Below are 26,442 nucleotides of genomic sequence, written 5' to 3'. Positions count from 1 at the left end.
GCCCTTCCCAGGGAAACACGGTGTAGGAGGAAACAACCTCCTCTATCCTGCCCCTTCCCACTTCTCCAGGGGACTGGCAGGGACATTGCTGAGCCTGTGGTGATGCCCCGAGTCTCCCCCCAGCTGGGCCTTGGTACATGAGACCTCATGGGAAGGAAGCCAAAGTGAAGCTCAACAAACCCAGGGCCACCTTAGCCAAGGACCTGCTGGAAGCGGGGAAAGTGTGGTCATGAGAACAAGGTGACAAGTTCAAGGCAGAGGAGAGTCTTGGCAGGAAGCCACTGGACTCTACAGGCTCCTCTGGGGCTATAGCCAACACCGCCTACCTCCAATGGTCAGGACAACCTTCGGTGCCAACTGAGACTTCTTTCCTGGCCCTTCCACCGGAAGCCAAGCCTCTAAAGGTCATGGGTCAGATGACAATGAAGGCCTGCCCCAGCCCAGTCTAGACCCATACTGAGTATTCCTGAAGCCAGACTCTTTGCTGCTGCTTATGGTTTGAGATAAACCAAAAACCACAAAAGAATGTGAGCTTGTGTGTCTCTCCACGTGAGCGGGAAGAAGCCCATTTGTCCCCCACTCTGCCCTTCATTGGAAGGACTTCAGTATTCCAGGGCAGATGGGACCTCTCTGCTCGGGACCTGCAGAGGCAGGGAGGGGTCCGCCACGTAGTCATTTCTGGGGCTGCTGCCCCAGCTCCCTCCAAATATGGCTCCAGGAAAGGAATATGACCCATTGCTTTCTCTGTTGGCCCTGCCCACCTACTCCTCCCAGGGCCCAGCCCAAGTTCTGTAGGATTCAGGAAGGGAAACAGAAGCAATGCCCTTAAACACCAGCTCTCCCCTTCCTTCCCCTCTGAGAGATGGTGCTAAAGCAATCCCCTCCTCCGAGTCTCCTCTTGTCATTTCGTCACTCTGACAGGCCTCTTTCCTTCTTGGTGCGCACTAGAGAACATGCAGAAAGACCAACAAATCCATAAGAGGCTCCTTCCAGGTTTGTCCCCAAACAGCACAGACTCACGACTCCAGCTCACTTTATTTTTGGCCCCAGGTCAGATCTCCCAAAGGGTTTCCCAGCCAGTCCCTTCAGAGCGAGCCTCCTGCTCTGCTCAGAGTCATCAGCAAGCAGGCTTCTTCGTCAGGGGGACTTGTCATCACCCCGACCCCTGCCTTCTGGTACCACCTGCTCCAGTCTCTGTCCAGTGGCCTCCACCAGGAGCTCAAAGCATAGCTACCAGCTTGAAGGAGCCCTCAGGCTTGGCAGGAACCACGTGGACAAAAGTCTTGTAGAGCACAGCACCCTTGGGCAGCCTGGTGACCAGATCCACAGCCTCTGAGTTGCTGGGGTTGGGCACGTAGACCTCTTTAGTGAAGCGGACGACCCCCTCCTCCAGAGCGTACAGATACTTCTTCTTCCCCAGCCCCACCTGCAACACACAGACCTGCTCAGCGGTAGGGAAAGCCCAGGTGGGCCATCCTGTGGCTGCAGGACAGACTTCTCACAAGAAGGCAGGCCCTGGGACCAAAGGGGAGGAGTCAGAGGTCCCATCTCGGATTCCCTTTCCCATTGCTCCATACTGCCTTGCCTGCTACTTTACTGACTCCATGACAGAGGAGGAAAAGGAAACCACCACCAATCTGATTGGTTGCTCAGTCCCTAAGGGCTGTCACCTGAACCCGTGTCTGGCCAGAAGCCACACCAGACCGTTCCCCAAATCAGGCCTAAGAAAACGCCCCTACTCACAGCCCCTGGAAGCTTGCTTCATTCAGATTTTAAAAACACTGGGGTGTCATATTAAACACAAGTTTGACATACATGTTCATTTATATAGTGATCTGTCAAGTTTAGGCTCTTAGGAAAGAAAGTGCAGACTGAAGCTATACAGATAATGTGTATGCTAATAAAACAACAACGATATTACGTAATACTTAGTGCTCACTGTGTGTAAGCTCTGTTCCAAGCCCTTTTATAATACGAACATATAATAACAAAGCCCTTTTACATCCACCAACTCATTTAATTCTCACCCTGTTTAGTAGGTACTATTTCTAACTCTGTTTTTCAGACGAGCAAGGATATCAAATAAACTGTGTGTTGTATATACAGTTTTTTTAACTGTATATGCTTTAGCTTTTTTGCTTTTAAAACCTGAGATTGAATGTGTGGCGATTTTTATGCAGGCAGTCCAGCATTAGTCAATATTTCTCTGATTAAAAGAATGGACTCTGGAGACAGGACGCCTGGTTCAAATCCCAGCATTACTCCTTAACTACTGTGTGATCTGGACAAGCTACTTTACATCACTGTCTCCGTTTTTTCAGCTGCAAAATGGGTAGAATGTGAACTACTATAAAGGGAGGGTCACCTCAAGGATTCAATGAGTTAACAACCATAAAGAGTTTAGACTACCAAAAATACTGCCCAGCTCAAAGCACGTTAGCTTTTATTATTGTTGTCATTATAATTTTAGCAAGTCCCAAGGGTTAACACAGCCACATAGCCAATGTCCCAAGTTCTAAAAGATGAAGCTACTCTAACACAATCAGTTGACATACAGGTGAGCATTTCTGAAATTATTATAGCTTACGATCAGTCTTTCTGTTCCTACTACAATTGCCCAAAAAGGGGTGGGGTGTTGGGGAATCGATTACAAAGGAAACTAAACTAATATTTAAAATGATGTGAAGGGTACAGCAAGGACCTGAGTTAACAAAGAACTTGCCTACTTCAGAAAGTCATTCCAACTTGCTGAGCTGAAATTCCTGCCTGGGATGGAACTAATTTCTGATGTACACGCTCAAGTCTATTGTATTAAATTCGAGCTACTTCTCAGCCATCTAAGAACAACTTTATGTAAAGGAGGAATTCTTAGAAATAAAGCAAAATGAGTAAATTGCAATTAGTTTCCCAAGATTCAAAAGATATCTTAAATCATTAGGCATCTTTTCCCCAAAAAACTAGGGGTTAGAAAGAGACTCAAGAGAGCCAGGTTAATGCTTGGCATTTGGTCAGCACCCAACAAATGTAACTTTTATTATTATTGCTGTGCTTAGAAGCATGGAGAGGTGGTCCTAGAAATGGGTGAGGGGGCATAGAACAACTCACATGGGCACCTGGGTGCCAGCGGAAGTGGCGCTGAGTCGCAATGATGTTGCCAGCATGAACATAGTGACCTAGAAGAGAAGTCCACAAGTGCACTGACCCCAGGCCCCAGGCATGGGGCAGCACAGGAAACTGCTAAGAAAACATGATAACCCTCGCTGTCCCGGTCCAAATGTGGCACACCAACCTCTAAGCCTGCCCCTGGATAAAATCAACTCCCAGATGGTCTGACACAGTCCCCTGTCCCCCACCCAGCAGCCTTCTCTCTCCAGTTGCATGCCCAAGGTTCACACTATTTGCTCTTCCTCAGGTCCCCCACCCCACGCTAGGCCCCCACCCCGCCTCAGGTCTTATCTGCCTCTTTAACCCGGAGCTAAATGTTCTGGTAAGCTAAGCACAGGGCACAGGCATTTAATGGTTTTCCTGCCCTTCAAAGAAATGCCAAGGGCAGAGGGTAGGGTACAGTTAGGAAATGAAAGCCAGAGCACAACCGTACCCTCCATTTTCTTGAGGCCAAAGCGTTTGCCTGGTGACTTTCCACCAAGGTTTTTGGAGCTGCCACCTGTCTTCTTGGATGCATGTCTGACGGCAAGAGCTGCAGCCTGCGGGGGGCTCAGCAGGGCCGTCACTGCAGAGAGAACAGAAATGTTGTCCAGACACAGAGCCTCCCAATCAGACCCAATGGGCCATTTGCTGAGCTGCACGGTGGCAGGGGAGGTGAGGAAGGTATGTGAGCAGAAATGCTATTTGACTGTGTTGGTTTTCAGGGAGTGTATGGAAGCCCTTGGCCTTCTTCCACGCCAGGGGACAAGTCATTCCTTGTATTGTCCAGGGTGTTAGCACTGTATGAGATGTGTGTGTGGCCAGGGGATGGGGAGTGGGGCAGTGAAATATTAATGGAAAATAAAAAGGAACACCATGTGTCCCAGGAGCTGACACATTCAGTCCTGTGGAGGAGAAACAAACACCACAGAAGCAGAAGCCAGCATGAGGACACCACAGAGCTGCCTGTTTCCACGTCACTCACCATCATGCGTGCCCTCAGGCTCCCTGCACTGTGGAGGGGCCAGACCACAGAGCCCAGCAACAGGACACCCAGAGAGAGGCGCCCGCTTTGGCCTCACCCACCGCTTTTTTAGCCATCCACCCATCCAGGGCACACCAGATACTTGTAAACAAAAGGGCAGCTTCTCTTCTCCCACAGGCTCCTGGCCAGTTTAGAAGGCTGACCCCTTTCTTTAGCAAGCCCACCGAGCACAGGTCCGACCAAGAAGACTCAAACCCTGCCCTTGTTAATCTAACCTCTTTATACTCATTCCATAGTGCTCAAGGGCATTTATTTTAAAAAGGAAAGTGACCTACTATTCATCCTAAGATGGAAGCCCCTTGCTATATGACAAGCCCAGGGGTGGCAGTCCTTGCCTTCGGGTCTCCGGACACAGCCATGGGTAATCAGGGCCATGCCAGGGTCTTCAGAGAAGCCGTGTGGGTCTCTGGAGCCTGTAAGTTCAGCGTCCTAAAGCCTAGGTTTCTGACGATTTAATATCAGACTAGCTGGGGTAAAGGGCCGGAGATAAAGACTTAGAGACGCAACATGTTAAATGCCCAGCACGAGGGTCTAGCAACCTTTAAACATCTAGTCATTCGTTCACTCCCTCACCTTTACTAACCTCAGAACCAGGCTTTTGCCTTACCTACATCATCGCATTCACAAATCTTTGCCCTGCACCCTACTCCCCAGCCTGCTCCTCAGAGTAAGAGATGCCACGGCACAAGCAGTTGCTCAGGCAGAAACCCGGGCGTCACTGCAGACCCCCCCTTTGCTCACTCACACACCGGCCCACCAGCAAGCTCTGTGCATTGTTTCCAGAACAGATCTCACGTGCACGCATTTGTCTGCAAGTCCACTAACACCACTCCCACCTTGGCTAAACCATCTCGTGAGGGCTGCTGTGCCAGCTTCCCATCTGGTTTCCTCATTTCCACTGCTCCCCCCACCCCCACCCTTTAAATTCATATACGAGCAAGTTCGCTTCGCGAAGTTTACAATTGGGCCAAGTCACTCTCCTGCCGCTCACTTTTACACGGCTAAGCTTCCTGTTATCCTTCAGGCCTTCATTGAGATGTTACCCCCGTCTCACCCCGGGCTTCCCTGACCATCCAACCTGACACACACACACACACACACACACGCGCGCACACACGCGCACGCGCGCTTTCTTTCCCAGCACTTGGCACAATGTATAACCATTTTATTTATGTGCTCATTTATTGGCTTATCCACTGGAAAGAGCCCTTCAGGGTGCAGAGATCGTCTTCTCTGCTGAGATCGTCAAAGGGTCCGGCACAAAGTGAAATCTCAATCTGCGGAAGGAACAGCCTAACTTTTCGGCGCCGGTGTGCCAGCGTTAGAAACCCCTTCTTAGGGACGAAAGAATCATCCCAACAAGCCCAGACAGGGGGAGCGGCGAGCCTCCTTCCTCAGCCGCGGGGGAGGCTACACTTGCACGCCAGGCACGGGAAGGACACGTGCTCCTCCACCAACCATCCAGGGATCGGCGCCCTACAGGCGTCACGTGATCGGCGACAGCCATCCGTCAAACCTCGTGGGCGCTGCACCGTCCCCCGCGTCCCGCACCCAGGGTCCTCCCCAGGGCGCGGCCTCCACTGCACCCCCACGCTCCCTGCAACGTCTCCCCTCCTCCTCCACCCCGCTCCCCGCAACGCCACAGCGTCCCGTTACCAGCTGCCCGCGTCCTCGGCACCAGCGCCCCCAACGCCATATCGGCCGTAGTCACTTCCGGCCTGAGGAAGCGTCTGCTTCCGCTGCCGGGCGATCTACTTCCAGGTCAGGCGTGGCAGTTGAAAGAGTAGCGGGAAAAGTTGCAGGTGAGCGAGCGACCCCGGTGCCGGTGTGGGCGCGGAGTGGCAGGCGTCCCTCCTGAGCACCGCTCCTCAGCGGCTTGGTGGCCTGGGAGTCCGCTGCCTTTGCTGCGGGCTGAGGACGAGCTGACGGCCGTGCGTGCCCCGCTCCCTCACCTGGCGGGACGCCTACCGAGGCCCGGCGAGGCGCAGTGCGGTCCCTCCCGGCCCGTCAGCTCAGTTTGCAGGCTCTTACTGTGCGGCACGTACTCTACTAAGGGCCGTAGACGCATTTCCCTTACTTCCCACAACCCTATAGAGCACGTGCTGTTATCCCTGTGTTACTAAGGAAGAAAGCGAGGCCCAGGGAGGGTACAGGGCACACCTGGGTCGCACCCACAGCGATCGTAAATACTCGTTCAGAGCGTGACGCTTGCACCGGCCCAGCAGCTGCACTCCTAGGATACAGGCAAGAGGACTGAAACCAGGTCCACACAAAAACTCGTACATGAATGTTCCATGGCAGCGTTATCCACGATAGTCAAAAGGAAAGAAACCAAATGTCCGCCAAGTGACAAAGGGGTGAACAAAACAGCGTATCTATACAGCGGAATATCATTCATCCGCAAAAAGTATAGAAAGATGCTGTAACATAAATGGACCTTGACAACATTATGCTAAGTGAAAGAAGCCCGTCCCAAAGACCACATGGTGTATGATTCCATTCTTATTAAATATCTGGAATAGGCAAATCCATAGAGACAAGGAGATCTCTGGTTGCCAAGGGCTGGGGGGGGGGAAGGACAAGGGTTGCTTCATGGCTTTGGGATTTTTTGGGGGGGTGATGAAAATATTCTGGAATTAGACAGTAGTGATGGTCTCACAGCCTGGTGAATATACAAAGAACCAAGGAACTGTACACTTTAAAAGGATGGATTTTACGGTATGTGAATATCTCACTTTTTTCAAAAAGGATGACTTTTGTCATCTCCATTTCAAAAGCAAAGATCAACGGGGGGAAGTGGGAGTCTTGTTCCTATCCTATTAATATTCTGTATTAGTAACCCCCACTTCGCTTCTATCTCGTCTTGTCCTGGAAAGTACTTGAGGAGGGCTCCTGTTAGACCACAGGTATAGCTGTTCTGAGTTCCACACTGAATGTGTTGGGGCCATGTCCTATTTCTCTTTCTCTGTGCCATGTTTATCTCCATAAAGCCTGGCCACAGAACACATCTAGTGGACTGAATTGAACGCTACAATCTGTGTCTCATCTTTCTTTCTTTTTTAGGGAATTAATTTGATGGTACGTATTGATGGCTCTAAAGAAGTCCTCCCTCTCACTGGAATCCAGTGAGAGTGATTCTGAGTTGCTGCCAGTGTTTGCCTTTCTCAAGAAGGAACCATCTTCAACAAAGAGAGAGAAGATTGTACTGGTTGACACCTCAGATTCTGAAGCCTCGTGTCCTCCGTCTCCAACGGTGAAAGATCCACCACGTGTCCCAGACACAGCTGACACTGTTACAGAAACACAGCCAGTCAGAGTGCTAAGCAGTGCGAGTGAGGATGAGGAGGAACTTATTCCCCTGGCTGAGAGGCTCACATGTAAGTTTTTGACGCACAGGCAGCTGAGCCCTGAGGCTTCTAGCTTCCCAGTTAAAAGAGTTTGGGATCATCAGAATAATGAAGGAGCATCATGTGAGTGGAAAACGCAGCCCGTTCCAAAGATTCCCGATGTTCCCCTCCATGACACCACAGAGGGGTGTGCATCAAATAACAAGGACCCTGTGGCAGACAGTCGAGGCCATCGGCTTCCAGGCTACCAAGCTCCCTGCCCTGTCCAGAGCAACAGCTTGGCAGGAACCAAAACAAATGCTGACATCCCCCTGCCTCAGAAGAGAACCAAGCATAACCAGAAGGTGCGGAGGAGAGGCTCTCAGGGATGCCAGCGGTGGGGCCGAGCAAGCCAGAAGGAAGGCGCCCCGAGACCACAGGAAAGGAAGAAGGCCGCAGCGCCGGTTAACAGGCCAAAAGCCCAGAGGCCGGAGGAGTGCTTAAAACACATGGTTGTGCTGCTGGATCCAGGTCCGTGCATCTGCCTTCGCCCTGTTGCTGCGGCCTGTTTTCTGGGCCGCCCACTGACCGCCCCTTTCCCGCCTGTTGCAGTGCTGTTACAGATGGAAGGTGGGGGCCAGCTCCTGGGAGCGCTGCAGGCCATGGAGTGCTGCTGTGTCATCGAGGCGCAGGCCGTGCCGCGCAGCATCACCTGGAGGAGAAGGGCCGGGATGGCTGAGGTGGGGGTTTTCTGGCGATGTTTCTCCTCCCCCACCGCCCCCCGATATATATGTCCGGGCCCCAGCAGGAAAGCAGATGGTACACTCAACTTAGTATAATTTGAGGAGGATTTAATAAAGGGACTGTTTTCCAAGGTGGGGGCACGGTACAAGGAAACTACAAGGGAAAACACAGTCCTCAGGGTTTTTCCCCTTCAGGTACTGTTGCCATTTCAGGTTGGATAATTCTCTGTTCTGGGCTGTCCTGTGCGTTGTAGAATGTTCAGCAGCATCTCTGGCATCTACCCACTAAATGCTGTTGGCAACCCTCCCAGTCGTGACAGTCAAAAATGTCTCCAGATATAGCAAATGTTCCTCGTGGGGAGAAGCCATGGTTGAGAACCACTGGCAAAACTGTTACCATGCCTAGACCGGAAGGGATGAAGGGAGGAAGTGGTTATCAGAATCCGGAAGGAGAGAAAAACATAGGCCCGCCTTCAGAGAAGCTTTACCGCCAACAGAAGAGTGTAGCAAACCCTAGGTGATCCCATTGGAGGGGGCACCAGGGAAAGAAATACCCTGACTTCTCCCTCCCTCCCTCCCATCTCCTGCCGGGATCCCCACTGGTCATACCCCGCCAGAGGGCATGCGGACATTGTGATGTGGCCTGTCGAGACCACCGTCCTTGGGCAGAGAGCAGAGTGGGGAAGGGTGGAGAGTGGATCTGTGGGGCAGAGGGGAGATAATCCGCACAGGAGTCCTAGTTCTCTCTAACTGGGCTTTGGGAATGGGTTGGCTTGCTTGAATCTCAGCCTCAGGGCTTTATTGCTATGAACCTGGGCAAATTATGTCATCTCTTTGTGCCTCGTGTATAAAAGGAGGACAGTGTTACGTCCCTTTCAGTCCACCCCCACCCCCACCCCGTTCTAGGGACTAAATCAGATAACCAAGCACCGAGCACATAGTAGGCACGCGGCACATGTTCCTTCCCAGCCTGGGCTCCACAGGTTACTACGGATTCTGTACCTTCCACTCCTCTTATCTGCGAATCCAAAATACTCTACCCCACATTTTCAAGAGTTTGCAAATGAAACATTGAGATTTTTTCGTCTCTTGTCTAGATCTCATACTTTTCTCAGCTGATTTCAACTCGCTAATGTTCCTTTCTTACTCACTGCCCCTGAGATGCAATACACCAAGGCTGGACAGTTGAGGACTGGGCAGGGACAAGATCGTGGGTTATTATTTCTTGCCACCATGACTTCATTCCAGAAGAAAAAGAAGAATGTAAAATGGACTAGGCTGATGGGGTGAGTTTCTTCACCCAGAAGGCCTGGGTCTCTTGCAGGTGCTAAGCACCTGCTGACCCGCCTCCCTCGGCTGGGTTCCGGGTCCTTTGACAGGATGGAGAGGAGAGCGGGGTGGAGGAGCCGCTGGTCTTGGTGCTGCTCCTGACAGAGGCGTTTGTGTCCATGGTCTACAACTTCAAGCAGGTAGGCAGAGCCAAAGGGGTGGGTGCTGAGGCATGGGCCAGGGGGCTGGCTTTGGAGAGCAAGTATTCATGTAGCTTCTGCCCCTTCATGCAGGGAAGTCTGGGCAGCACTGAGAAAGGGAAGGAAACACTTCGGAGCTTTGTAAGCGACATCACAGCAAGGACAGCAGGGAAGGCTCTGTCACTGGTGATTATGGATCAAGAGAAATGCTTCAGGTTTGGATTTGTCCTTGAGACTTAGCAGCAAAAGGGGCGGCGCTTGGGCCAGTAGGCGTGAACTTATTCCTCCTGGCTCTGAGTCCCTCTGCCAGAGCGCCCCTGCCAAGCCCTGTGGGGGGCTCTCATTCAGTCGTCTTGCACCTCTTCTGCCTCAGCTCAGCTGGAGCTGCCCCCTTCTTTGATTTCCTCCCCTGCTCCAGTGCTCCGAAAACTGCAAGGAGAAGGAAACAGGGCCTGGCAAACAGAGAAGAGGCCAAGGAGAAGCAGCAGCAGAGACCGCCAGAGGCCACCACAGGACCCGTGGTGTCCAGGGTTGACATGGAGGAGGTAATAACATCCTGTGGCCTGAAGCAGGTTTGGTACCCACTCCCGTCTATCCCGATTTGCTACTGAGAAAGAGTAAAATGGCTGCCGGCCAGGACTGCCTGCCTTGGTGCTGAGGAGAGAGCAGGGGCCGAACAGGCGCCAAGGGGCCTGGGATGCAGCCGCGGTGAGCAGTGGGGGGAGAGCTTCAGAGCAGGCGCCCCACCCTGCCCGTCCGTCTGCCTTTGGGTTTTAGGCTCTGGTGGACCTGCAGCTACACACAAATGCCCAGGCTCAGATTGTGCAGAGCTGGAAAGAGCTGGCCGACTTCACGTGCACGTTCACAAAGGCTGTGGCTGAGGCACCCTTCAAGTGAGTGCCCTGGCAAGTCCCAGCTCCACTGCTGGGTCTTGTCCTTTACGGTGGTTCTGGTACCCAAAGATGTCCCTTCCCCCGAACTCTGCTGTCAGTCCATTGTCTTCACGCTTGAAGCAGGCGCAGACCTCCCACTGGGCGTTCTTGGGACGCGCTCTCAAGCCCAATCCCTTTCAGATGTTCTGCTTTAGCCTATGTGTTTGTGTTCCACAGGCTGGGTCACCAGTAGGCCAAATGACTAGGATTCATTTCATTGCGGGTCAGGTCACAATGTGATAAGTCCTCATAAACTAAAAACCTTTAGCTTACTTAGCGTAAGGAGTATTCAGTCAGAATTTAAAATTAGTAAGACCTCAGAGACAATCCAGTCTCAGTGCCTCGTTTTATACCTGAGGGAACTGAGGCCTGAAGAGACTGACTTATCCAAGCTCCTAGCCAGTTAGAAGAACCAGAATTAGACTCCACAGCCTGACAGCCATTCTGGGGTGTCTGGCCCTGTGCACTACCTCTCTGGTCAATACAACCCAATTCAACATAAAATATTCTGGTATTTTTCTGGTACCTTCTCTTTTAGTGAAAAGGACTAATGTCATTTTTAAGGGAATCAGCAACAAGCACTGCTTGGGGTCAAAGTGAGCACTCAAATAGGCCAGATTATAACATCGTGCCCACCTTCTGAGGTCACTGGAGGGAGGGTTTTAAGTTCCCAGTTAAGAGGACGGGTGCAGGAGAGTAACCAGTGACTCAACTCTTTGTCGGTGCTGTTTGCAGGAAGCTCCGAGATCAAACTAGCTTCTCCTTCTGCCTCGAGAGTGACTGGGCTAGAGGGATGAAGGTGGACCGTGCCGGTAGGGGACTTGCTCAGGTCTGGAGGAGACAGATTCAGCAGCTGAACCGAGTCAGCCTGGAAATGGCCAGTGCTGTTGTGGCCACCTATCCCTCCCCGCAGCTCCTGGTCCAGGTATGCTCATCCAGGGGCCATTGCCCAGTGCCCTGTGGCTTTGGTAGGTCTCCCAGATGGTTTTCACGGACAGCATTGGTGAGAGCCCAGGAATGCCTTAGAGGTCAACAGTGCAGTTCTGCTAAATCCGAGTTAACACTGACCCAGGGTGGGAGGATAGGTTTTAATCCCCCAACCCAAGTTTTCCACTTCCTTGTTCATGGATGAGGGATGACCGTGGATGGTATGGTATTAAGGGAACGTTTACCACTTTCAGGCTTATAGGCGGTGTTTTTCGGAGCAAGAACGCCAGAATTTGCTTGCAGACATACAGGTGCGCCGTGGGGAAGGTGTGACATCCACCTCGCGCCGTGTTGGACCAGAGCTATCCCGGCGTATCTACCTTCAGATGACTACTCTGCAGGCAGATCTCTCTTTAGACAGTGCCGACTGATGGCTAGCCTTCACGGGCAGGATAAAAAGCTGGACATTCCCACCTCACCCACCTGGGAACGTGATTACAGTGAAGAGATTGGAAGCGCCTCCTGGAGCACAAGCCTGGGTCAGGCCCACAACAGACTCTTTCCTGGGTGTTATTTGCGAAAAGTCTCCCTGTCAGTTGGCTGAGATACTTGCATTTACCTTCACCAGCATTCAGTGTTCCTCTCCTGGCAGAAAGCAACTGCCATGCACAATCCACCCCTACCCCTGCCCCAGCCAGCCCTCAAAACACAAAGGAGCACAGACAGACCACTCAGACACGTATTTAATCATTGTAGAAATCCAAAAGAACCTCAGCATCAAATCTTGAGATCATGAGTGAACTGCCCTCGGTGGGTTGGCTTTACAAGGCTAGATGTGCTCCAGCTTCCCTCTGACCCACTGAGGCTGCCTCAGCCAGCAAGGGAACGGGGTCTGATCACTATACCGATTTCTGTATGCTAATCTCATTTTATATATTATGTGTTTAATTTCAATAAAGCATTTGTACCAATGGCTCTGGAGCTTAGAGGAAGACTAAAGGAATATGTAGTGATTCTGAGTGAGGTGTGGGCCTCTGCAGCAGAGCTATCCTTGGGGGAGAAGTCATTTCTTCCAGCATCAGGACAGTTACGCATGGCAGTCCTACCCAATTGGGCCACTATAGCTAAAAAAGTTGGACCCCATCCTCTTTATCTCTGAACCATGACAGGTTCTTGTTCTTCTGGGGGAGAGGCAAGGAGCTTGCAATCGGGCGATTTCAGTGAATAAGCACCATGACATGGCCGTTTCTAATCCCTTCATTCAGCTGTTGTGAAAAGATGAGGCAGAGGAGGCCACTTGAGCAAGAAAATGCTTACTCTGGCAGACAGAATGGCAGTCCTGCCCTTATTTGCCCCAGTCACTACAGTTCCTGCACTGTTTTTAAACGCCATGATGCTACTTGTTTCCCTTCACTGCATAGGGTGTAATCCTAGGTCTAGAATCAAATAATTCTAAACAGCAGTCTATGATACTCGAGTTTTCAGGATGCCTTTGAGGTAGTCACACCAACTACTAACAGAGCTGTCACAGTGTGGCTTTGCAAGGGTCTGCCTTGTTTATTGGCAGTTAGGAAGTTAATGCTCTAAAATCGAGGCAAGGAGCCTGGGCCATCCCGGTTTTACGGAAGCCACATAAGCTGGGGCAGGACTCCTCAGGAGCTGCCCAAGACCCTCATGGCTATGAGATTTCTGCTTGTGGGTCATGGATCTGTCTACATGAAAGATTTCATACTCCAGCTGACAGAGACTCAATTCTGTTGTGCGTTCTGTTCTCTCGGGACATAAGGCAAAATGATGGGAAGGAAAGAAGATACCGGAGTGGGAGTCCAGCTCTGCCTCAAACTAGCTGGGAGACCGACCATAAGCAAGTCATGGAAGGCCTCAATTTCCTCATCTGTGAGTGTCCTATTGGACTGGATGGTCCTGAAGTCCCTTTCAGAGCCTGAGATTTTGTATGGTCATTAAAATGAATGTCTGAGGTCCTTAAGAAAATAGGTATGCCCCTCCCCCCAATTCAGGCTAGATTTGCTGAGTATGGTGCTCCCCTAGTCCCCAATAACACACTGCCTCCTGATCTGCCCTGGCTACCCAGGAAGGAATGAAAGAAAGGGTTTGTGACATACAAAAGTATAAATGTCGTGAACAGCTGACCATTTAGTAGAAATGAGCCTTGCCTTTGCACAGCTTTGTATAACAACTAGAAAAGGCTATGCTTGTTCCTCTCCCCACCCCCAAGCCTATTCCTTTAGGCATGCAGGTTTGTTCCTCTCCCCACCTCCTACTTCTTATTCCACCAGGGAACCCTGACTAAGGAACAAAGAAGTCCTACAAACGAGGTCTCAAGTACCAATCAGCAGCCATTTGATGATGGCAGGTAGGTCTGACCCTAAAGAGGTTGTGTCCAGCAGAACCCAATTCCATAGGAATCCAAGCTCCAAGGCTGGGAGGCAGCAGGTGTTGAGGACAAGCTCACTGCTGGGAATCGGTCTGCAGGACCCACTGGAGGATGTGGTGGCTGCGCAGACCCCGGACCGCATTGTCGTAGATGGTGTTCACACTGGTGCAGAGGGGCTGCTGCTGCAGCTCTGTCACCCGGCAAGCCACCAGCCCGCCGGCCACACACAGCAGCAGCAGCAGCAGCAGCTTCAGCACAGCCCAGGACCGGGTGTGTTTCCGGGGCGGCGGCTTACGGGGCCGAGAGCCAGACTTAGATTCTGGAGGGACAGTCACAGGAGACAAAGTTCAGTCAGTTTGAGGAGACCCACACTCTCCCCACTGATGCTCGCATCCTCCACTTGCACTCCTCTCCTCTAGTGAAAACTCCCCCGGCCCTGGAGACGAAACTATTTTAAGAATATTTCAGCTCTTTAAAACTTTGCTATGCGGAGACTGCAATAGAAACACCTTCTCCTTGGATCTCAGAGGAGGACATTGGGAACTGGAACTCATTCTGGACATCTCACGTGGCCCACACAGTCCCCAGGGTCCTACGTTCTCCTCAGTAACGACAATGATCCAGGCCCTTCGGGATCGGGGGTGAGGCTTACCAGGGGGCATCAAGCATGGATAGGGTGCTGCCCGTTTGGGGAAACGGCTTTGAGATTTATGAATATTGTTACCGTCATTATATAAGATACATAGAAAGCCTGGAAGGTAATACACCATATTGTTAACAGTGATTACTGCTGAGAATGGGGGATTTTAGAGGTGACTGCCAATTTTTGGGGTGTGTGTGTGTGTGTGTGTGTGTGTGTGGAGAGAGAGAGAACTTTTAAATTCTCTGCAATGAACACATATATTACATTATAAAAAAAAGTTTGGTTTTGAGATTTTTAGGCAAAATTTTAAAAAGCTTGACTGAGCAGCCACATGCCAAGAGCTGTATGATCCTGTCACACAGGTTTTCTCAGTCCTATCACTACCCTGTACGGAGGTATGATGGTGAGGTTAGGCGACTTGCTCCAGGCTAGAGAAGGTGAGCAGATGGGCCACAGGCCTCCACCTCCGTCCAGAGCCCCTTCCCTCTCAGGTGCCTCTTCCTCAGGGGCTCGTTTTTGGCCCAGAGGGTATACGAACTTCCCACATACATGGAGCCACATCACTACACAATTTCACTGGACATACTCAGGCAAAACACTAACGTGTTTTTTATATAATAGGCTTCCCTGAACACAGGCCAAATGATTCCCTTGGTGTTCAGGCGGAAAGAGCGATCGGTTCCAAATTGGAAAGAAAACCACAGGCAGCACTGGCTTTACTGAGACGGCACCGTGCACTCAAAACACAGCCAGTGTTCTTCACTAATAATGTGAGGGACATTTAAGAGTCATTGGACCATACGCAGCCTTGGCCTTTCTCAGTGATTTCAGAATCTGAAGTCTTAGAAAAAGTGCAACTTGCTGTTCTGAGAATGCCCTCAGCCGCGTCTGACCAAAACACCGGCACGTAAGCATGCGGCTCTGAGGAAACAAGCCAACTGGGCACTTGATCCCAGCAGAGCCCCACATCTCCTGTGAGCAACCCCTCCAAGGTACTCCCAGGCCTTAGGATTCACTGTATCTGACGAGGTGTGCAAGCTCGCTCGCTCACCCATGCCTGAACACTGAGTCTCCCCATGCCGGAACCTTACAACTGAGGGAAAACTTACTCGGGGCCTGATTTGTTTCCTTCTTAGGTTTCTTCTCCTGCTCCCGCTTGGATGCTTTGAGGGCATCGTACTCCTTTCTCCGGCGCTCCTTCTCTTCTGCCTTCTCCCGCTTCCGCAGTTCCCGCTCCTGAGCCTCCTTAGCTCGTTGCTTGGCCTCCCGCTTCTTCTCAGCCTCTACAAGAAAACAGACCCCAAAATGGCTTCTCTCCCACATACCTTCCAGGGTGCTTTCCCAAGTAATTAAAAGTATGGATTCAGGTTCATTTTTCCTGTGCCACATAGTCGTAGGATACATACCACGAAACAGCTGTCTTTCTGCCCGCCCCAAAATACAATAAGCTGCTCCCAAGGTTTGCTGAATGGATTCTTATTATTGGGCTCCTAGCCACAAGCAGCAGAGAGAGTAGGATGAGGTAACTAGAGGGGCATAAGAAAGGCACGGGTGGTGATGAGTCTGGTGCTCCTCTCTGAGTAGGTATGATTCAGAGGCACAGCCATCGACAGCCTCAAACAGCTCAGTCAAAGAAACAATGGAGGTGCTGAGACTGAGATTCCCATCTCCCCAAGCTAAGGAAAGGAATGTGGCATGCGGAGGGCAAGTAAGAAGAGAAAGTGAGCACTAAGGTTTATGGTTAGAGATGATGGAAATGTTTTCCTGAAAAAGCAAGACTAATCGTTTGTAATGTGTAGACTTAACTCAGGAATCTCTGCAACACATTCCAATTTACTTCACAGCTCAAGGACGTTTACATGTGGTACCCAACTTACAAATTATTGGGTTCTAAAAATGCATTTCCAAATTAGTTATTTGGAAATCTGAAGTACATTTTTCCAAAGCCAGAATGACACAAATGGTGGTTAAATGTCCTTTTAGGGCTTAAAAGCCTATTTGAACCATATGTAGCTGAATAGTAACTATAATTACTGTAGCTTTCCACTGTTTCTCGATGAACAAACAAGCTCCAAGTTCCAGCTGGGCACTGAGAATGCCAAGAACACACTACACTCCGCCTCAAGAGAACATGTGTCGTCAAGAAGTGAAAGCAGCAGTGGTCAGAGTAAACACGGGCATCACGGCAGCTGTGCACCTATCTAAGGGACGGTCGTAACTCAAGAGTCCTGATCTCAAGGACTGCCTGTAATCAGTATCACATATGTCCCTCCTCTAACCACAGGAGTCCTCCAATAAGGGGCTCAGGAGTCAGCCAGCCAGGCGACAGAGCGCCTATGTGTGCCAGGCCTTGTTCTAAGTGCTCAAGATACAGCAGTGAAGACAAGCCAGGTTCTAGTACCCAAGTCATCTACTTTCTAGAGAAGGAGACACACAATAAAGTCAACAAATAGTATAAAAGACAGTGATGTGTGCCATAAAAGAAATAACAGAGCATGTGATGGGAATGATAGGTGGGATGGCTATTCTGGTTTGGCTGGTTCTGAAAGGGTTATGGTTAACCTAAGGCATCATTTGAACAAAGACATGAAGGATTACATGAAGGCAGCCACAGAAAAATCTGAGAGGAAAGAAAACCAAGCAAAGCCCCGAAGTGAGACGGTGCTGGGTGTGTTCAAGCCACAGCAGAGGCTAATGTGGCTGAAGTGAACTTCATGCTCTGCCTGTGTGTGGAACAAGGCCGGAGACGCATACAGGCTTGGGCTATGGCAGGCTTTGCCAACCACGTCACTGAGTGTGAATTTCATTCTAAGTTCAGTTGAAAGCATTAGAGGATTATAAGCAAATAGCAGCATACTTGCTTTATGTTTTAAAAAGATCTCCCCTCTACGCTGCTGTGTGGAGAATGACTGCAGAGGGCACATGTATGGAGACAGGGCATTGTGTAAGGAGGTACTGTGGCAGTCCACAGAATGGAGGCGTGAATACACTGGTGGCACTGGTGCTGGAGAAAGTCCCATACAGGATGTGCTGGCAGACTGGATAGAGACTAACAGGAGAAAGGAATCATGGACAGCTTCCCACTTTCCGGCGAGAATGACTGCACGGACGGTGATTTCCTATTCTGAGAGACTGTGAGGGGCTGAAGGAATCTGTTTTAGCCATGCTTAATTTGAGATGCTTATCAACCCTCCAAGGAGACAAGACAAGGAGTTGAACTCAACTCTTGAGCTCGGTGGAGAAGCCAGGCCTGGAGAGATTCGTCAGACAAAGGTGATACCGTCTACCACACTGTTGCCCACTGCTCTCCACAACTCCTCCACAGCATTCCAGCTCCCGAAGCATGAGAACCAGCTGCGGGATAAGGAAGGGCTGGAAGATGACGAGGAATGGCTACCTACCTCGTTCTACTTCCAGCCGCCGCTGCTTCTCTCGCTCCTGATCCGCCTGCATGGCCTTCATGTGCTGTAACACCTGCAAAGGCAGAGGAGGGCGCTGAACTACTCCACGCAGTAAGCAGTCTTCACAGCTACACATTTGCTCAGGGGAGTCTCAAGGGACTGCTCTTCTCAGGATCCCAGATCGCCACCGGCCCCGGAAGCAGTGCAGAGGTTAACGAGTTAATCCTCTTTGTATCCTAACTTACTGCTGAAGCTCAGTTACAGAAGAGGCATACGAGCCCAGTTCACTAAACGATCAGGAAAAAGGTTTGTGAACAATGCCAACTAGTGTTGTGTAAAAATCCTGCCATTTACAGTGGCTCCACGTGCACGATTTCATACACTTCTCCCAGCAAGTCTGTGATGAGCAGGGATAGCACTTCCTCCAAGAGGTTTCCCTGACCTCACCTCCTTTGGCTACCTCAGGTTCTCCTCCTCCCAATCCTGGGGAGTTTCCTTATGTAGCTCAATTATAAGACTGTGAGTTCCTAAAGATAGGGACTATTGTCCTGTCTGTAGGTGAGCACAGAGCTTAGCTAATTACAGGCACTCAATACACGGTTGATGAACAACTGACTGGATTCGCATTTCAAAAGGAAGAAAATTGACTCTGATCGGGTGATCTGTCCGTGTTACAGGGCTAGAAAGCAGCACAGCTAGGAGTACAGGTCTTCTGAATTCCTAGACCATAGCTGATTCCACTTACTCCTTTTGCAGAGGGAGGAGAGCTCCAGGAGAAAGGGAAGGAGCCATTCTGCCCAAACACACATGACGCACTGGCGCCATGAGCCCCTCGAATCCTCGTCAGCTCAGTAATGGTTGACCTCTGACAAAAACAGCCACAGATTCTCACTGTGGGCATGGTTAGGGGAGCAGGTAAAGACGTTTTCTAGGTTTGTTTGTATTTGTTACAAGCTGGTACTCCTTGGATGTAGGAGACAGAGTGTAAGCTTGGAATCCAACAATCCTGACTCTACCTCTTACTTGCTAACAGTGTCACTTCAACAAGTGACTTAACCTGAATTTCAGAGCCGATTTTCTCATCTGGAAAACGGAGGTAAGACTTCTCTGGCTTGTTGCAAAGATTGAATTACATAACTTGTACTGGCTGCCTAACATAGTTCCTGGCATTATATGTGCTTCATAAATACTGCTGCTTTTTTACTCCATCTTCTTCACTGCATTAACAAGACAGGAAAACCTAAACTATTCTAAATTACAATAGCAAACTGTCCGTTTCATTACCACACTAGACACCCTTTAGGACAGACATATATTCAAATGTAATTATTTTACTTTGTGAAAACTTCAGACATGCACACACTCATGATAGGAGGAGCTCAGCAGAAGGCCTACACAAGCAGCTCCCTCTAAGAGCTTGGTTTGAAGCCACAAGGAACCCTATCCTGAGTAACCCAGGAATTGAACCTGCTGGCACCTCTCCAGAGGGAGTCAAACTTCCTAAAATAATGGCTGCTCAACAAGGAGTTTCAGGATCTGGCGAAAGGTCAAGCATGATGGAGACAGGCAGCCCAAGTTCAAAGTCCCTGTGTCACTCTGAACTCTGAATTTTAAATAAGCACCAACCATTCAGTTGGTTTTAGGAGGTATACAGCTGGCTAAATAAAGAGCTGGGAGGTTTAAGAGACGTCCCTTTTTACCTTAGCCACAGTACAGCAGGAGTTAATTATCTGAAAACACAGCAAGTTCAGAAATGGGAGACCCCTCTAGTCTAGACTGTGAACCCCTGGAGGGTAGATTTTTGTCTACCTAATCCCAGCCCACAACATATAGTAAGCACTTGATGAACACTACTGAACAAATTATTATTTTTTTAATTATTATTAGTTTTTAATTGGGGAACAGTATGTTTTTCCAGGACCCATCAGCTCCAAGTGAAGTTGTTTTCAATCTAGTTGTGGAAGGCGCAGCTCACTGGCCCATGTGGGAAACAAACCGGCGACCTGGGTATTATGAGCACTGTGCTCTAACCAACTGAGCTAACAGGCCGCCCCTAACAAATTATTTTTAAAAGGTGCTTTACTATGTATCGGGCTGATCAGTTACTAGGACTAACCCATGCATCCACAAGGTCAGAGCTGGTGAGACCTAAAATAACTCCTGAAGACAAGTGACCTCATTCCGACTGTTGCACACCACTCCCCTACAATGGCTGAAGGTGCACTGCCGGAGACACCTCTGGGGCAACGGTGCCGGGGAGCACGGCTTAAGTTACCTCCTCCACAGTGCTCTCTCTAGAAGATATATGTGAGTACTAACGACCTTTAGACGCAATAAATATTACTTGTATAGGTAAAAAACAGTAGAACATCAGCAATTCCATATGGTTCAACGTATTTGTTGAATGTATAAATGGATAAATGAAAGGCATGTGCACAAGGAGGGTTTCTCTTGTCAGAGATATGAAGTAATACCTACTTCCCAGGGTTATGAGGATTATGAGATGAAACATGTAAAGCATGTAGGACAAAGGGAGAGCAGTAAGTGGTAGCTACTGTTGGTCTTCCACAACTGACATCACTCCTAAAGCACCAAGTTTTCAAAACAGGATTTCATTGATCACCTGTACTGTTCTCACCTAAGGGCAAACTGTTGCCTTGGTTACGTGGTTGCCTTGACTTTGTTCTTGGATTCTTATAACAATGGGTGACACAGATGGTGAGACTATCTAAGAAGCCCTCAGCTACTAATAAGGCCATTACTCTTGAGATTCTATATAGAGACCCATTATACACACATTTCACTTACGTTAATTCTAGCATTTAAAATTAAGTCCTTTTTGTCCACCAGGCCCCCTAAACATAGCCATGTAAGGCATCTGGTGTTTGGCTGAAGCAGCAGCAATCTGTTCTAAAGCTAGAGGAGGGAAAATAACTAGTTGGAGTTTTTGAGAGATGGGTACATGCTGTTCTTAAGAGCAATGTAAGGCGTCTTCAAGGTTATTGGCAATGTTTGCCTTCCACGCAGACTTTATTTCCTCACTACGTAAGATGACTTCACAAGTCAAATGCCAGATCTGCAAAGGATGTGTCTGTTTATAAGTATAAACTCACAAAAATTAACAACACCTTTAATATCAAAATTCCTACAATAACTGAGAGTCAGAAAGGCCACAGCCCCTAATCCTCTTGTCCCATTCAAACAACAGTTGACAGTGAAATGTTGGATTGTGAAAGGTCCTGGTTTCTTAAGACGTGCTGCAGTAAACAGTATGATTCCACTACTTGTAAAGTAAACACAGAAACAAAGGTCCCTATGCTTGCCAGGTCATGGTAGACCTATGTCACTGAGATCTTTGTGCTTTAATCAACACACATCTATGGGTGCTTGGAGGGAAAACAAGCGGCAGAGGTAAGTCCCAGGGGAGCATGTAAAGGAGACCTCGGGGAGCTTCATGCTTACCTTGTTGGCACACTGCTTGCACTGCTTCTCATCCAAGCAATCCCCTGCCACTTTGGCCAGGACAGGATCCAGGGGGTTATCCTTCAGGTCCAGCCACTTCAGGCTCTAAAGAGATGGGGCAGAAAAATTGACCAAGCCTGAGTTCACACACAGAGTCCCTCAAAGTGGAACAAAATGAGCAGGAAGAGAGCCCCTGTGTCCCAGCTGCAGGGAAAGCCATTCAGCAATACCAGCAAGGTCATATTTCAGTCAGCCTTTCTCAAAGCCACAGTCCCTCAGTCCCTGAGCCCTTTGCTACACCTGGCTATGAAACACTGGTTCACGAATTATTACCTTGAGCTGAGCGAAGCTGACAGGCAGGGTGACCAGCCTGTTGTTGAGAAGATCTAGGTGCTGGAGGTTGACCAGACGACCAAAGTCAGCCGGCAACTGCTGCAGTTTGTTCTTACTCAGGTCCAACTTCACCAGGTGTGTGAGGCCACAGAACTCCGACTAGGACCCAAAGAGAGAACATTTATATCTTAGGCTCCCACACTTTGATGGAACAGTCCAGAAGCCCTCAAGGCAGAGGCACCTATGTGGAAATCCTGACTCTACTTCTTACCAGCTATTCTACCTCAAATGAAAATGGACATAACAAGCATCATACCTGGTGCTTAAGTAGTGCGACGTGTATGCAAAAGGCTGAGCACAAAGCAGGCACAAAGTGTGGGTTCCTTCACCCTCAGTTTTCCCTCCAACCCACCCTCCACATTGCTACTAGAGTGATGAGGGACCCATTCTGTCCTCCCACAGCAACCTCCATTCACCTTTCACAGGAGCTGTTAAAACATAGTGAGACCATCCATTTCCCTAATATCAAGTGTCCCCTTGAGTCCCCAGTGTAATTCTCCTTTGTTCTTTGCAGACCTAGCACAGTACTTAGCACAGGTACTCCATGAGTGTTCTCTGAATGCCTGAATGGCCTGGGGTCCGTCCTACTCCTATCTTGGCTCTTCTTCAGCACAGTTCAAAACATCCCTCTTGTTATTCAGGCTTTGCTCAGCACCCATCTGAAGTGATGCTTCAACCTCCACTAATGAAGCACTGTCTGTGTTCTCGGGGACTTGTAAATGCCAGTGGACCGGCACTGCCGATGAGGTCAAGACAACTGAACAAACAGACTGAAAAGTGCACTTGGGGGCACTGAGTGACTGTCTGACAAAGCATACAGCAGGTGTCAGGCTGCAAGAAGTTGCTGCCCTTCTTTAATTAGACACAAAATACTTCCTAGAAAAAGTGGGATCTCAAATGCTTTTTTCAGCGTTAGAAATGGTTCTTGATGAGCTGCAGCAAGATACTACAATGAATGAGGTCCAGGAGGATACCGAGAGGGGCATGGACTAACAATCCAGCGAAGAAACTGCCAACTTCTGAGACTCAATCCTTAAGGCAGAGGCCAGTAGAGAATGGCAAGGAGTGACCTGGCCTGGGTAATGGCTGGGAAAGGCAACAAGGACAACAAACAGGCCTGACAATGAAGGAGCACTGCTATGCTATGGAGGAGAGAGCAGCCATTACCCAGGAGAGTATGAGGGGGCTGAAAGACATCAGCACCAACACAGGTGAAGCAACAGGGGGATTGGAAGAAGTTGTGCAAGAAAAATCAAAAGGATTTGACCATAGATTGGATGTGCTGAACAAAAAAAGTATCTCAAGTAATTAAATATTAGGATTATGATACAGTAGTCCTATAAAACCACACTTTTTCCTGTTCCCCAGCAAACTATGTACAAGGAGGTTTATAAACAGCTGATCCCTGAAATGAGAGCAATTTCCAAAGGTTTCCAGTCTCCTCTATACAATAGAGAGGTACTATTTTTCAAAGTAATAAAATAAGGCAGAAAAAAAGATGAGCCTAGTTAGTGACTCAGCCAGCATCCTACTGACTTGAGTTTTCTGTGGCCTGACTTTCTCACTGTTCTAAAGAATGAGGCCCCTACCTTGCTTTCCATCCCACTGAGACCACCCAACTCTACCCCACTCCACCCCAACACACTCAGACTTGGCTGAAGCCTGCTTGCAGACCTATTCTGAAATTATGCCTTATTACACAACTCCCCCAAACAGGAAGGAGAAGCACCAGGGCTCTAGAAGGAATTGTGCCTGCTTGCCAGTCTTACCGGTAGAGTATTCAGTTTATTGCAGGACAGATCCAATATGGTGGCTTTTGGGAGGGCAGCCTAGGAAAGAGAATGAGAACAAAATGTCAAACCAACACATGGAACGATTCAGTGGCATCTGCTAAGGAAGCATTTTCTAGCTCCCATTATTAGGAAAAGACTTTAAAAAAAAGAAAAGAAAGCGCTCAAGTATAATGTTCCTAGGGATAGAAGACAAAATGAGCCAGTCAACCCAACCTAGGGAAGAATGCAAAGAGTAGGGGTTTGGCTGCAGAACATCCAAGAATTTCTTAGAAATTCTGCCTTCTAATGTTTTCTCCAGTACCCCTCTGTTTTAGATTTTAGGGCAGGGACTGTTTTTAACATAGCTCTGTGATTTCCATATTCCCCAGTTCAGGCTTTCCAGGCACTTTATACACATGTTTGCAGATTCATTCATTCATGAATGAGTAAATGAGTGAATATCAGAGTGAAAACAAGGCCCTCACTGCCCATCTCCATTTCCCCCTGGGGTTCAGGGCTGGAGAGGCTCAGCCAAACTGCCCCTTCTTTTTCCACAGGGGCAATACTGTGCTGACCAGACGCCTGGAGTAAACGGCTTCAGATAGCAGTCCTAAGGCTGGGAGGAAACAACGCTGGCCATCTTCCTGGGGTGGAGAAGCCAAATATTCATTTAAGGACACAGGGCCAACCTACACTTGCCAACTGTCAGACATTCCCAAGAATGAACTTTGTCCACCTAAAAACGTTTTAGATATTACAGTGGGAAGAACGCCATGATAATCGCTACACGCATCCGCATTTGCCACCTGCCAAGTATTTTACATTACAATCTCCTTGAATCCTCACAACCCTATAAGATGGGCACTATTATCATCCATTATTTCATCAATGAGGAAATATAGGCATAAAGGTTAACTAGCTTGCCAAGGGCACTCAGCTATGAAGCAACAGAGCTGAGACATGAACTGGGAATCCCTCGCTAACCTCCATACTACACAACCCAGGAGGAGGGAAGGCTGGGCCAAGTGCCAAAGGAAATGAGGAAAGGGCACGTCATCCAAAGTAAGGCCAGCAGGGAGGGTGAAGGCCTGGGTGGGGAAGCAGGTGGGAAAAGCAAGGATGTCCCTACCACCTTACTCTACTTGGGCAACAACTAGTTGTGTCATTTCCCAGGGGCCTCAGTTTCTTGGGTGGGAGTGTGGGAGTAGGGGGGTTGGAAGGGTGGGCCTCAGTGGCGTGGGATTCCTGCCAGCTTCAGACCAGTAGGCCAGAGACCTTGCCAGCCAAGCAGTAAGACTTCACCTCCTACCAGAAGGACGCCTCAGGGATGGAGCGGTCACCTGGGTTTGCCAGCTTCCTAGAAAACCCCGGTTCTGGGCCACACCCCGGTCTACCTGGAGGCCTACTTCTCAGACCTCGTCATTCATTCATTTGTTCATTCATTCTCCCACGCATCCAGCAACCGCTCCGTGGGTGCCCACTTGGGGTCGGGCACGCAGCCGAGCGCTGGGAAAGCCCCCAAACGGAGCGGGGGGGAGATTCACTCCTGCCCCGTACAAACCCCACGGCCGGTCAAGCGGGTCCCCCACCTTCTGGAACTGTGCCAAAATGACACGTGTGCATCCCAGGAAGAACCCTGGGGCCGCACGAGGCCTCCCCAGGGCCTCAGTCCCACTCTCCCCACCTTATTTTAAGACGTGGAAACTGAGGCATGGGGAAAGAAGGTGGCCCACGCAAGGGCTAGCGCCAGTCGCGGGTGGGCGCCCGGGCCTCGCAGGGCTGTACTGACCAGCTCCTTGACGGGGACCTCATTCAGGTCGCTGAGGCTCAGGTCTAGCTCGTTGCCGTCCAGCTTGTCGCGGAGGTTCCCGCCCTTGCTACCGGCCTTGGTCATGGTGACGCCGGCTAAGCAGGTCCCAGCTCCGGGGCTCCGACGGGCAGGAGAAGGCCTGAGACGCCGCTCGGGGGCTCAGCGCACTCGCACCCAACCGACAACACCTTCGCCCTCCGCCGCCGCAGGTGCGAGACCGTCCCCGCCCGTCCGCCCGCCCGCCGCTCTCGGATCCCCGCGCCCAGCTCCCACCGGTGCCGCCGCGACGACGACCACTTCCGTGTCCACGTCACCTTCCGCGGCCACTGAGACGGGCTGGGCCAGAGCGGCCCGAGCAGGTGTCGCAGCGCCCTCTGGCGCCGAGGATTGCGCACTGCAGACGTTGCCAACACCGGAGGGGTGGCGTTCAAAGCTCCAAGTTCGGTTGCAAGCGGGGCAGCTGCGTTCCCTAGTGACATAAGGGGCACTCCCACGGGCATCGTCGCTGCAGTGCCAAGAGGATAACGGGCACGGAATTGGGGGCAAGACCTGAGTTGCATCTGTCATGCAGGGTCTCTGGTCCCATTCCCCGCACAAGAACGCAGGATATGGTGAGGCCAAAAAGGAACACCAATGGAGCCATGGATGGGGGGTTCATGCCATTATAGTCTCGCTGGTGGCTGAGTTGGACATACAGGAAGCAAGCTCCACACTATCTGCAATCCACAGTCAGCTTGCTAACCCCACTTACTAGCCGCAATCCGCAGTCTGCTTCTCCGCCAACCAACCAACCCCTTGCTAACTGCAATCTGCGCTTGCTAGCTCAGCCACGTTTGTTATATCAGTGGTCAATGGCTAACTGGTTACAGCTGGTGGCCATCCACTACCCTAGCCAGCACCTTTCCACATAAGGCCGCAAGCCTGGAAACTGCTCTCTGGGACTCTGTCCCCACAGCATCCAAAACTGACCTCATGAGATC

The 26,442-nt window shown here is 50.1% G+C and overlaps 3 protein-coding genes across 4 annotated transcripts; 1 reads left to right on the top strand and 2 right to left on the bottom strand.

Moving 5' to 3' along the window:
* Positions 1-1,016: 1,016 nt before the first annotated feature.
* On the bottom strand, positions 1,017-5,908 carry MRPL27 (mitochondrial ribosomal protein L27). 2 transcript variants are annotated; one of them, XM_081027886.1, is made up of 4 exons: positions 5,846-5,908; positions 3,599-3,730; positions 3,106-3,173; positions 1,017-1,426 (listed from the first exon to the last, which is right to left on the bottom strand). In XM_081027886.1, the coding sequence occupies exons 1-4, from the start codon at positions 5,883-5,885 to the stop codon at positions 1,220-1,222; spliced, it is 447 nt and encodes a 148-aa protein (XP_080884012.1). In that variant the 5' UTR covers positions 5,886-5,908; the 3' UTR covers positions 1,017-1,219. The 2 variants fall into 2 exon arrangements, with proteins under 2 accessions (XP_080884012.1, XP_080884011.1); XM_081027885.1 differs by lacking the exon at positions 5,846-5,908 and adding an exon at positions 4,465-4,693.
* On the top strand, positions 5,688-12,561 carry EME1 (essential meiotic structure-specific endonuclease 1). The gene is made up of 9 exons (XM_081027883.1): positions 5,688-5,991; positions 7,253-8,046; positions 8,128-8,255; positions 9,638-9,727; positions 9,821-9,942; positions 10,146-10,272; positions 10,505-10,620; positions 11,395-11,584; positions 11,841-12,561. The coding sequence occupies exons 2-9, from the start codon at positions 7,278-7,280 to the stop codon at positions 12,015-12,017; spliced, it is 1,719 nt and encodes a 572-aa protein (XP_080884009.1). The 5' UTR covers positions 5,688-5,991; positions 7,253-7,277; the 3' UTR covers positions 12,018-12,561.
* LRRC59 (leucine rich repeat containing 59) lies at positions 12,312-25,787 on the bottom strand. Its single transcript, XM_081027884.1, has 7 exons — positions 25,442-25,787; positions 23,650-23,709; positions 21,821-21,979; positions 21,488-21,592; positions 18,026-18,098; positions 15,734-15,907; positions 12,312-14,300 (listed from the first exon to the last, which is right to left on the bottom strand). Exons 1-7 carry the CDS (start codon positions 25,544-25,546, stop codon positions 14,056-14,058), a joined length of 921 nt encoding a protein of 306 aa, XP_080884010.1. The 5' UTR covers positions 25,547-25,787; the 3' UTR covers positions 12,312-14,055.
* Between the last annotated feature and the right edge of the window lie 655 nt (positions 25,788-26,442).

The sequence above is a fragment of the Rhinolophus hipposideros genome (genome assembly GCF_964194185.1).
Source record: "Rhinolophus hipposideros genome assembly, chromosome: 20".
NCBI lineage: Eukaryota > Metazoa > Chordata > Mammalia > Chiroptera > Rhinolophidae > Rhinolophus > Rhinolophus hipposideros.
This window is presented reverse-complemented; position numbering and strand designations above follow the sequence as displayed.